Source organism: Labrus mixtus, chromosome 11, assembly GCF_963584025.1.
Source record: "Labrus mixtus chromosome 11, fLabMix1.1, whole genome shotgun sequence".
Taxonomy (NCBI): Eukaryota; Metazoa; Chordata; class Actinopteri; order Labriformes; family Labridae; genus Labrus; species Labrus mixtus.
In genome coordinates, this window is record NC_083622.1 from 26,244,948 (window position 1) to 26,257,503 (window position 12,556).

General features: G+C 39.2%; 2 protein-coding genes across 3 annotated transcripts; one reads left to right on the forward strand and one right to left on the reverse strand.

Annotated features, from left to right (window-relative positions):
• The first annotated feature begins 209 nt into the window (after window positions 1–209).
• Window positions 210–6,251, forward strand: LOC132984315 (B-cell receptor CD22-like). Its single transcript, XM_061051111.1, has 8 exons — window positions 210–735; window positions 1,030–1,157; window positions 1,255–1,316; window positions 1,399–1,604; window positions 2,859–3,122; window positions 3,576–3,860; window positions 4,818–4,920; window positions 5,361–6,251. The coding sequence occupies exons 1-8, from the start codon at window positions 681–683 to the stop codon at window positions 5,416–5,418; spliced, it is 1,161 nt and encodes a 386-aa protein (XP_060907094.1). The 5' UTR covers window positions 210–680; the 3' UTR covers window positions 5,419–6,251.
• Window positions 6,252–6,800: 549 nt separating this feature from the next.
• LOC132984316 (B-cell receptor CD22-like) lies at window positions 6,801–11,453 on the reverse strand. Of its 2 annotated transcripts, none has more exons than XM_061051113.1 (7): window positions 10,699–11,453; window positions 9,628–9,972; window positions 9,304–9,525; window positions 8,197–8,496; window positions 7,961–8,057; window positions 7,812–7,839; window positions 6,801–7,728 (listed from the first exon to the last, which is right to left on the reverse strand). In XM_061051113.1, exons 1-7 carry the CDS (start codon window positions 10,733–10,735, stop codon window positions 7,687–7,689), a joined length of 1,071 nt encoding a protein of 356 aa, XP_060907096.1. In that variant the 5' UTR covers window positions 10,736–11,453; the 3' UTR covers window positions 6,801–7,686. The 2 variants fall into 2 exon arrangements, with proteins under 2 accessions (XP_060907096.1, XP_060907095.1); XM_061051112.1 differs by having other exon boundaries at window positions 8,149–8,496; window positions 10,699–11,416.
• Window positions 11,454–12,556: the final 1,103 nt, after the last annotated feature.

The following is a 12,556-nucleotide window of genomic DNA, read 5'->3' on the forward strand; positions in this document are numbered from 1 at the left end:
AAATCCTTTTTCTGCTCTCTTCACAGGTTACTGACCCCACAGAAAGAAGAGGAAAAAACGTAGCAAAGTTTTTTTTTTAGCGACCGCTTACATCAACCGAAACCATCGGTGCCAGCTTTTAATGAAACAGAGATAAACATTTGGATGATTTTGAGTTATTTAGACAAATTTAGAAAAAGTTTCTCCGAAGTTTCAGTCGGTCTGTGTGGTCGTCCTGAGAGCGGTCAGCTAAGCACACAAGAGGGGCACATGTGACGTCAGCGTACGTCCCTGCGTGAGAGCCCTCACGGAGTCTGTAGACCTGCTCCAGGTGAACACACTGTCCCACAAGTGTAAATAATAAGAAATAAAACCATGTTCACAGGGATGTTATAAGGATGTCAGTTATTGTCTACTTTTCAAGGCCACAGCAACTTTGATGCCTCAAAACGGATTCTGCAAACTTTTTGTGTCTTCTGAGTTTCTTTTAGTGTCAGTCAACCACAGTCATCTCCACAGTTCCCTTTTAGAAGAGGAAATAAAGGGTAGTTGAACAATCTGACCTATAGCCTAACAGTTTGTTCCTTAAGAAGAAAAGCTTACATTTGACCGATTGAACTAAAGAGTAGTGACAAGAGTCCAAGAGAGGTAGAGGAAGGAGAGGGAAAGTGGACAAGTTATAGCAACTACAAGAGGAGAATATGGTTGGAGGAGCTGCAAAAATAATCTGGCTGCTGGTTGCAGTCTGTCTAAAAGGTAAGAGCATCATGGTTTCATCAATATTTAGCAAAGTGAGGATCAGCTGACCAAACATCTGTCTGTGTCAACAGTCAAAGCTATCAGACCATGTAAAAATCAAACTTTAGCCTATGCAGTGTGGTAACAATATGTTTTGCATACAGTAGCCTATAGGCCTATATTTAAGTGTATTTACAAAAGTGACTTATTTTAAACTAAATCTATTAAGAATATATGAATTATGAGGGAATGGTTCACAATTTGAATGTGACTCAGTAGTTCCACTGTAGTGACATATCCTCTGGCCTTCAGGTGTTATTGCTGGTGATTGGTCAGTTCGTCTCCCCTCAAGTCCTATCTGCGTTGTGAGTGGTTCCTCAGTGGTATTTCCTTGTTCCTATGACTACCCCCAAAGTTCCAATGAAACCACCTCTGCTCAGGTAATTCAACAAAGAGGGCTTTGTTAGCAGCCACAGGAAACTCTGTAGTGTGTTTTTTTAACCAGACAGTAATGGAAAATGTAATGTTCCCCCTCAGGCTGGAGGAGAAGTTTTGTCTGAGATGTGGTGTCTCGAGGACAGCCGCTGTATCACACCTAGGTATCATTTAAGTCGCACACAGAGCTCATATATGTTTGAGACAGACCTAGTATCTAATTGTCAGTATGTATGTCTGTCTCAGCTATGTCTTCCACAGCGATGGCATCTTCCCTGATCCATCCTACCAGAGCAGAGTGGAGTACCTGGGACGACCAGGAACAAAGAACTGTTCTCTGAGGATTTCTGATCTGAGGCAGTCGGACAGCGGAGCTTACGTGTTTTACATCATCACAAGCCACCCGACACAGAAGATGCCGGAGCAGAGAGGTGTACATCTGCTGGTGGCAGGTAGGAATATATTATCTGATCAACTCTATATCAACCTCATTGTGATAAATACTTGTCCCAAAGCATTATCATCACAATTATCAGTCATTCATTTAGACTTTTTTAATGATGATGGTAGACAAACCACAGTGTCCTGTTATGTGTCGTTCCTTTATGTTGAGACAGTTTTTGTCTCTTCCTGTCTCTCATTGAACCTCTCACTATCCTGACTGTCTGAAGCGTCATACTTGTTTGTATTGCTGCAGTATGGATTGCAGAATAAAACAGAAAACACTTACAGTATCTGTACTTTCGAAACTCACATCAGTTTTATTCTTATTCAGGCAAAAAGAGTTTGAGCATAATTCTATTTCCATTAAACCACTTCCTTTGTGTAATGATCTGTTATTTACAGAACTGAAACTCACCACAAATGCACAAAGTGTAAACTCAGTAAGACATAATAATCAGTTAATAATGTAGATTTTTTTTATGCAAGTCCGAGAAAATCTGTAACATGTCTTTACTTTGTTAAAATTAGGCGGTTTTAGAATGATTCAAAGTATTAGTGCAGACATAAAGCTAATTCTTTTCTGTGTGTGTTGGTGTGGGGAAGTGCAGCTGTCATTTTGCGTCAAAGACTTCTCGTTGAGAAACTTCTGTCTTGAGTCATACTCGTGTTGTTTTCCTGTTGCCATGCCGTTGCCATGCCGTCTGTAAATGACGACCTGTAACTTTGATTAATCAAACTATCAAAACTGTATGAACAGAAATGACACGACAGCTTTACAGCTAATTAAAAACAATACTAGTTTAAGAAATTAAACCAGCTAGATGGTCAAAAAAACCTCTTTGAATCGTGATAAGGACGTTCACACTACAAGACCTTTTAGTGTTTTTGAAAGAAACTAAAAGGAAGGAGTTCAACTCATCCCTTCAAATGTCCACAATTTCTTCATGTTTCTTACTTTACACAACTATGAAAATGCATTACTCAAAATAAGGTTTAAAGGCTGATAACAATATTTTCAGACCTAGTGTCTATAAATGAAATAATTAGAGTAATTAGATTATTGAAAAAAATTTTCAAAATGCATTAAAGAGGAATTTATCTCTCAAATCTGAACTCGATCTTGTGATAGATTTGCAAAGACCTAAACTTTTGGGCACATCGAGGACGTATTGGATTCCAATAAAAAAACATGATCTTGCAATACTTGAATTCACATGTGTATTTAAGGTTTATTTTTCTCTTATAACTCTTAATTTCTGCAGACTCCTTTAGCGCAGTCTCAGTGTCAGCAAGTCCATCCAGTGACATCACAGAAGGCAGGACCTTACGTCTGGCCTGCTCCAGCCCTGCAGCCACGCCACAGACTCGTTTCAGATGGTACAAGAGCACGAGCAGCAGCCTGAAACACACCGACCAAGTGTGGAGCGTCAGCGACATCACATCTGAGGCCTCAGGCAGCTACTTCTGTCAGATACAGACCGGAGATAAAGTGCAAAACTCAACAATGCTGCACATTGATGTCCAGTGTGAGTAGAGTTTGATCCTGAACTGGTATTCATGTCAATATTTCACGTTTTGTGGACAAGAAAGACAAAAAGAAGGATGGCTGGAAAGAAAAGAAGACAGATTGTCAGACTTAAGACAACCCAACAACAAAATTCAGTAAGACAGGAAGAAAGTAAAAAAGACAGAAGAAAGAAAGACGGACAGAAAAAAGACACATAGACCAACTGATAAAGGAAGAAAAATAGACAGACAAAGATGAGAGACAGTTAACAGAAAGAAAAAAAGAAACAGAAACAGAGAAAACAAAAGAAGGAAGGAAAAATAACTCACCAAGCGATTGCTACACTTATCATTTAGAATTAGATTATTTCTTGAGAAATTCATCTTTGGCTAAAGAAACTTCCCCATATGGTTTTTATAGTGTAGTAAATGTTTTCATAGAAGCATGTGTTACTGACCTCTGCCCTGTCTAGACTCTCCTCGAAACACGACTGTATCAGGCTCACCCTCTTTTGACCTGAAAGATGACCTTCCTGTGACTCTGACCTGCAGCAGTGATGCTAACCCACCTGTCCACACATACACCTGGTACACGGGTGCAGCATGTCTCCCTACATCAGACAAAAGCTTTTATCAAGCCATACAGACAGGAAGAGCCCCGACGCTCAGCAGCACCAAGGAGCCAGGACTGCACTGCTGTGTTGCACATAACAAACATGGATCACAGACTTTCAGCGTGACACTCATGAGCTCCAGAGGTGGGTCAATAAAGAGTCTGCATGCTCCATAACCCTGCAAAAAAATAGTCGTAAGCCCCTTTCACACATGCACTGCACTACGGATTTTTCACTCGGACTTCATCCTGCATTTTTTTCTGCCAGCGCCAAAGTAAGATTTCTATAAGAAGTAAGGGGGAGCTGAGTAAGAATGCAGCATGTAAAAGTCAGTAATATTAACCGCTACTGAGTGAACCGGGGATGACGTTCATATCATGTGACTGTCGTGAAACCGGTGTGATATGTGTGCACATAGAGAGGCTGCTTCATACTCTTTTCTGCTCACCAGTATGTTAATTTCCACTCTTTCCTTGATACTGTGACTAAATCCCATAACAGTGATTAAAGGAAAACTGTCACAAAAGCTTATAACTCTGTTGCATTGCCATTGAAAACATTACACCCCGTCACTTCAGCAGCATCTTACCTGCATCATTTCTTGAAAGAGACAAAAAGTCAACTACAAATGTCCTTTAGGCTTCTTTTATCAGTTCAGTGAACGTTGATGAAGGCCTATAGTGCCGAAACGCGTCCGTTGCTGTTGCTGTTGCTGCCTTACCCAGATAAAAGAAACCTGGTGTCGTGCACCTTTTACTGTGTTTAACTGTCGAGAGTGCTCCTCGTTTGTTGTTTTTGTACATCATTTCTTGCCTCCTGGAACCCGTCCCACCCCATTTCTTCTCCTGTCCAACATGGGAAATCTCCTTCAGTGAAAGACATGTGGATGAACAGCTCAGGAAGGTTTCAGGAGGCAGACTGAACTCAATTTTCTTGAAATTGTCAGGAGTGCATGTGTGAAAAGGAGCTAACTTTTGGTCTGTAACTAAAACAGATAACTAGATCAGCGTTGGTCCCAGGTCTAGATTGTCCCATGCACATTGTAGTTTAGATACTTCATGAGAGTGTCGTCTTATCTCATCTCCTTTCTGTCCACTAAAGCATTAACCCCATCAGAGTCTTCAGGAGGCAGATGGGTGATGATCGGAGTGACCATCGGAGTTCTGCTGGTTGTTATAGCCACAGTGGCCTTTCTCCTGAGCAGGTGAGTTTTTTGCTCATCTAACAACCAATAACAAAAACAGAATTTAAGCATTCAAGGAAAGGGGCTGTAGCTGGATTGTTCAAAAAGATCAAATTGGTATAAAAGTCACTGCTTCAGTAAACCTGGCATATGTAAAATGTGTGGTTAAAGACATACCTTATATGCACAACCGAACAAGAAGCGATACTGAAGGACCCTGATGCACCACTCATAGTAGTATGTTTCACAGGTTGTTGATTGGACTGACATGGTTAGATATGTCAATCATGTCTGATATCAAATGACTGTAAAAGGGGAATGTTTACAGTCAGATTCAGAGGATAAAATATTATCCTAAAACATTTAATTGGTTTATAGTTTCTATTACGTGTCAAGAAAAATAAATCAAGACAGGAATAACTCGATAATGTGAATGAGGAATCATCTGTTTGTCCTTTCAGGAGACGAAAGTCATCGAGAAACCAGTCATATGTCCTCACAGCGACTAATGCATCTTAAGGACTCAGCAAGACCACGGCCTGTTGTGTGCAAACTTCAAACAGATGACAGACACACAAAAGACAAGAGACATTTTTTTTATTTCACTCCAATAACTCAAGAGAGGTATTAACTGTTTCTCAATACCCTCGATCTTGTGTGTTTGCCTTCATGCATTGTGTACATTTAATGTGGAAACACCTTGAAACTAGAGCACGTTTCAGCCTGGTCGGACATTACTGAAATTGTGTCTACAGAAAAAGAGACAGCTTTAAATCCTGTTGACAGTGGTGTTATTTCACACAGAGATGTGGCTGATTCTACTGCACATGCTCAGGACAAAGAGCTGAATCACTGAAGTCCTGGGGGTCAGTCGGCTGAAAGAGGATGAACTCGGCTGACAGTTTGATTAGAAAATTGCTGGAAGTGAAGCAACTCTTATTTTTATGATGTTCTATTTTTTTTTGTTCAATTTATTTAAATACAATTGTGCTGTGGGAGAAGCTAAATGCTGCTACAAGGAATACACCTAGCCATCTTCAAGTTAAAATCTGAATTTATAAATGAGAAATTAGACCGTCTAAGCCCTTATTATCCCCAAGCTGTAATAAAAAGGGCCGTGCTGAGGTTGTTTGAATTGAGACAGTGTCCGATGTGAAGTTAAATACACCCTTGACAGTTTGTCACAAAAGACCACAAGAAGACATCCAGAGCTGTTTGTAAGCATGGACACAAAGCAAGTACTGTATGAGCAATGTCCAGCCTGAAAGCCTGTTTGTGATGATGAGCATGATGATGATGATGATGATGGAAAATATGATCCTAATGATCCAATTAAATGCTATTGGAAGAGAGGGCTGTGTGGTTTGGGGTGAACTGTTCCTGCGATAAGGCTCACACAGACACAGACCAGAGCCTGAGGAGATGTGGAGGAGGTTGAGAAACCAGCAGGACAGTGACTCTTACAGCCGGACATACATGTACAAAATGAACTTAAACATCAACCCGTTAGTCTATTTTAAGAATATAGCATTTGTCTATTTTCTGTATTATAGTGAAAATAGTGAAAATAGTAGTTTATTGGTGCCTGCATGTTCTCTTTTTAACAGTGCTTTACATTGCAGTTTAAAAAAATCAGTGGATCTACGAGAAGGCAGTTTTTCAGTCGAATGAACTGTTTATTTTTACATGATATAAAAAAAAAGAAACAGAGCTAATTATTGTTGCATATATAAATATCGAAGGCTACACAGTGTGTCATGAGATTTGTCCAAAATAAGTTTTATGAACCACTTTTAAGAGTGACATTGAGAGTATGTCAGAACCTAGATATGATGAAAAGCCTTGTTTTTTTATGTCAGTTTCAAATTGTCAAATGTTTAAGGAGAAGCTTGACTCATAAATAAGATAAGTATGTTTATTGCATGATCAAACTCTTGAATAACACATACACTTCATTACAGCAGCCAGCATTTATATTTAACTTTTGAATATAACAGGTTTATATGTATACAAATGGCAGTAATTTTATTTAATGACAAGACAATTAAATAGTGATTCTTCCTTCTCTAAGACACTCTTACTCTTTGCATCCATCAAATTAAGGCTGTGTTGTTTTCTTTCTTTTTTTTGCAAGTATACTGATATAATAAAAGCTTAAAATACAATCTTAACCAACTTAAGCCCTAACCTTACGAGGAAATTGTTCAGGTAAATTATACAAATAATTGTAATGATCTTTATTTTAAAAGTCCTCACATTGATGTACATGAGTTTCAACTGAAGGGGGCAGCATATTCTGGTTTTACAACAATGGTTTAACTTGTCACATCACTAAAAGTAGATCAAGAACAACATTCACAGGACACAAACTCTGATGAAATGAACTAAACACGATGGCATAGAGATAACAATAAAACATGAATTGGCCCACTCCACTTTCATTATGGTAAAGCATAGCTTTTAGAATTATAATGCCTTTTTTTGTTCAATAAAATTCACTGTGCTTCTCCGAAAAGGTCTTTCTTTGATGAAAGGAACAGCAGTGATGTCTTATTGATAACATTTGATACTCTTACATGTCTCTTCATGTGTCACAGAGAGGAAATAAGAAAGAAGAATAACCTGCTCCTGAGCTGTTCCTCCAGTTCTTGTAGTCGCTCTCCATCCACAACACAAGTCACAGACTTATGCCAAGTTACATGGCAGCGTGTCATTTAAATGCCATCACTCGTCTCTGAGATGCTTAAACAGACATTTCCTGCAGGCCAGGCCTGTCTTTTTAATCCATTATACTCCAGTGCTTTCATTTTCATAGTCATGGTCGTTCTCCTGAAACATAATAGGGCAAATTAGACAATTTCACACAAAACACTGGTCATAATTTATTTAAACAGGGCTGGGGTTTTTCTCACCTCTTCATTTTTTATACGTATATGTCTCCTTTAAAATGAAACGAGAAGAGCTTTCATAGTAAATTCTTTGAAATTCATGTAAAACACAAGAAAAACAGCAATATCTGAGAGTCACAAGTTAAGAACATTTTATTCATAACTGAACTTACCCAGCCCAGATGATAACCAGTGTAAGAGCCACCAAAATTACTACTTTGACTCCAATCAGGAGGATGACTTGGCTTAATGATAAAGAACTCCAAAGCTCTGCATGAAAAGTTCAGCCATATGTTAGATTGTTTTGATAAAATAAACTTAGTAAGAGTTATAGTTGATTATTGAAAATGGAGATTGTGACCTTTATTTATCTCTGTGTGATTTCTTGTGACTCCTAAGTGAAACAAACCATGATTGTTGGCACTTATGGTCAGCAGCACCTCAGTTGAGTTGGTTTCCCCCACTGTGTTCCTGGCCTGGCAGAGGTAGAGTCCAGTGTGGTTCACATGCATAGAGGGGAGAGACATCACCTGTCCTGAGCCCACCTGGAACATGGAGCTGGAGCCGGAGCTGGGAGAAGCTGTCCTCCTGAACCAGGTGTAGTTTTGTGCTGCAGGGTTAGCAGAGCTGCTGCAGGTCAGATTCACACTGCTGCTCTCATTTTGGCTATCAGGATAAGTCACCTCGACAGACACATTCAGAGGAGGATCTGTAAAATAAACACAGAAACCGTTTGATACACTCACTTAAGGACTGTAAAACCCATAGACTGTATAAAAGAAATGAACACAACATCTCCTTAAAAGTGAGGCCAAAACATCCAGCTCCCCATCCTGACTGGCTGAAGTATAGGTCATGAACTCTGCCTCCTTCATGTTAACAGGTGGGACATGGATCAAACTAGAAAATCAGAATCAGAATAGAAAATGATGATTCCAATTGCGCTGATTTATTTCCAATTGTGCATTACTTTTAGAATTTAAGTTTGAATAAGTTATTTGATCATAAAAAAGAATAAAGGAAAAGAGAGAGGAGACATGACAAACACTAACTGTGAGGGTCCTTATAAGTTAAATCTGTGTTTTGAAAGGGGCAGGAGAACAAAACCACAGCTTAGTCAACAGCTTAACTAGCTTAACAAAATCATGTAACAAGTGCAATATGTCCGCACATGTTGTGGGGGATATTTTGGCTTCATTTGTACAGAACATCAACTGCATGTAAAGATGGACATTGTGTTTTAATGTCTTCTCATGTCCCCCTTGATTGTAGCTAACTACTGGACACAGGCTAGCTGTACATCCCTGTTTATGTCTTTTTGCAAGGCCAAGCTAACTAGCTGCTGGATTTAGTTTATTATCTAATAAATGAACATGGGAGTTGTAGGTCATATTTTTTTCACATCTAATTCTGGATCATTATACACAGTACTAAATGGACTACACTTGTATAGTACCTTTGTAGTCATATTTACCCTAACATTTATGTCTAGAATATTGAACTATTCCATACTTACACTGAACATATAGAGCTACAGGTTCCGATTGCACTGACTCCTGCCCTTCAACTGCACAAAAATAATTCCCAGCATCCTCTGCCTGAACCTGGAACTCTGGTTTGGATACTGGGTGTCCATCTTTGAACCAAACTGTGCTGCTAAGATGGCAGGATGTATTACATTGAAGACTCACGCTGTCTCCTGCTCTCACAGTGTCAGGGTACACTCTGGCATGCAGCTCTTGATATCCCAAGTTTAAAAAAACAGAGAACATCATATTAAGAAAAGTTAAATATATCTACTGTAAAGTGTAGAATAAAGCTCATTGTAGAATAAATGTACCTGTGACAGAGAGATACACTGAAGTCTTACTGCGCCACCCAAACATGTCAGTGTCAAACCTGAAGTAGTAATACCCAGTGTCAATATGCTGCAGGTCATGGAGTGCCAGGCTACAGTCGTGTTGCTGGTCACCAATGAATTCAAAGCGATTTCGATATGAAGGAAGGTCTGAGAGCTTCACACGTATCCAGACGCCATTTTTTAATTCCCCTTTGTACCACTCAGTCTTTCTAACAGTTTGTCCATCTTGGTAGTTGTACGAGCACCTGAACTCCACAGACGACCCCTCCACAGCGCATGGATTTGGGTTTTCGAAAGTCACATCCCTATCAGCACCCACAGTTCCTGCACAGAGATCAGAAAGATGTCATGCATTGTGTTTAACATATAATTAACCTTTGCAGGAAAAACAAGCAAAATTATACATAAACAACAATCTTTAGAAGTGACTTGAAAACTTTAAAGGGTGTGAATTGTTTTGAATGAAAAGGATTATGATGAAATCACGGGCTCTTCCTTCCAAGATAAAATAAAAACAACACAACACAACAAACACAGTTTAAACTGTTGTGTTGCATATGTTATAACTAAATAATAGGGTTTTTTGCCCCTAGCTTGCTGAAAAAAAAACACAAAACACAATATATATTTTCCAAAAAACTTTCATTTTAACACTTTTCAATGGGATGTGGCAAATATTCTTTTGTGATCAACTTTTCAATTTCTTTTAGACAAAAGTTGTTGGTGTACATCATGACATAAATCCATAAATTGTGACTAAATTAACAACATAACATAAGATAACAACATGTACCTGCTAATATACAAATAAACTTTGAATCATTGATCACTTTCAGTCTTTTTTCAATCTTAACCTGTCCTGCCTGGTTCATCCTACACACAGAGAGCTCCATAGATAAAATCGCCATTCACAAGTTGATCTATTGTTGTATTGAAAGAGCATGTGATGGCTGGAAACAGTCCGAATGGATGGAAACACTTTAAAAACAATGCAACAGCCTAGATACAGTTAATAAATCTTTCATCTAGTATTAAAAAGTAACTGCTTACCTGCTCCGAGAAATGAAAGCACCAGGAAAGCGATCATCTTCTTCAAATCAGCAACAAAAAGCAAAAGGCTGTGATTTGTTTTTATCTTTCATAAGTGGGCATGACATAAGGCAGTCTCAAGCTGATCAAAAATAAGGTTCTTATTCCTGAGCACGATGCTCTGTAAACTGCAGTACATCATAACCATATCATAGGAGGAGTTTTCTGTTTCTCTGAATCATTTGAATATTTTTAACACTACGTGTCAGTAAATGGAGAACTTGGGGTTGACACTTCTTGCTTCAGTTAATTTACCGCATGTTTTCTGTTTTTTCTTCTGAAATACTTCCCTAATTTAGCAAACGTTTCTTTTTTTAAGGCAATTGCTAAAACATAATGATCTCCAGGGCCTTGCAGTGTTTTTAATCATTGGATAAAGGAGAACAGCTTTGCACTCAAAAAGAGCACTTAGTCATGAGACGTTCAACATGTCAGTGTTTGATCCAGACTGAGAGTTACAAACAGTCAGGACTTTTAGATGATGAACGTTTAGCTGCACTAACCAATCAGTCAAAGTATCCTGACATTCCAGATATTTGGTGGATACTACACGGTGGTGATAGATAAATGTCTCTCAACAGGAAATCAGCTAGCCTAAAGATTTTCTCAATCCCCAGAAGAAAGTTTATAGACATTGATTCACTGACGTTTCATCTATTCTACAAAATTCCTTCAAAACATTTACTGTATCACCCTTTTGTTAGCAAGCCAAAGTTAGCATGGTAACGGGCTTCACCAAAACTAGTGCGTAAACAAACCTGCTTTACATCATCATGCTAGCTTTCATGTTGTAACTCCCAGAATGCACCGCACCGCAGGCCATTCCCAATAAGGTCCTCAACAGACGTTTACTACAACACATAAGACCGTTTCCTCAACTGATTCAGAGATTTCTTCCAGGAGGAATTAGCATCTTAGAAATTCCTGGCAGAAAACAGACTCTATGTCTGTGTCCATAGACAAACAGTGAGAGCACCGACACCACCAGTCCGCCCCAGATCGAGCCACCCCCGGCTCCTCATCTTCACCGCCGCCGGCTCGGCTGCAGCTGCCTTGCCGCCATATTGCGGTTCATAGCGATAGCCACGAACACCCGATTCGAGCACAAGACCTTCAAAATCCCATTCATCCATATCAGTTTGAAGTTGAAAAACATATTTTTTTCGCCATTGTCGGTTCTTATCAGCTTTCTCCATAGAGCCTGTTAGCATAGCTTCCAAGCAATATGGTGGACGTTGAGTTTGATTCTGGGAGTGAGTTCCTAACCACTGATCTGTGATTGGTCTGTAGCTTCAGTGGTGGAAAATATGAGGAACTAGCTTTGTAGTTTCATCCTGCTAACCTCAACAGCCTCCGATGATGCAAAATGATGATTATTGCGTCACTGGAAACTTCTTTTCAGACTTAGAAATACAAAGATTTCCCATCTCAGGGGAAAATGAGGGAGAGATGCATTCAAAAATACTACCAGGTTTCTAATGATACAAAGATTAATGCAAATGGGTGAAGTATCCCTTTAACCTTTTGTGTTGTTGTTTTTTTTAATAATTTGTGTATTTGTTCATTTATGTGTGTTTGGACCACTTGATGTGTGTTTTTAAAGGTTTTACATTAATGAAGCTTTACTGACGTCACTGCTCTCAACTGCTTTCAAGCAATGGTGAGAGCCAAGCTGTGCCCTTCAAGAAAGAACGAACGCGTATTTGAAAGTAAAATTTTGTTTTGCAAGTATTTAAAGCTCATTCTGTAAGACAATACTAAGGGAAAGTAGGGGGGGGGGGGGGGTTGGAGTGTGGCATAGGGATGGAGGGATAACAGG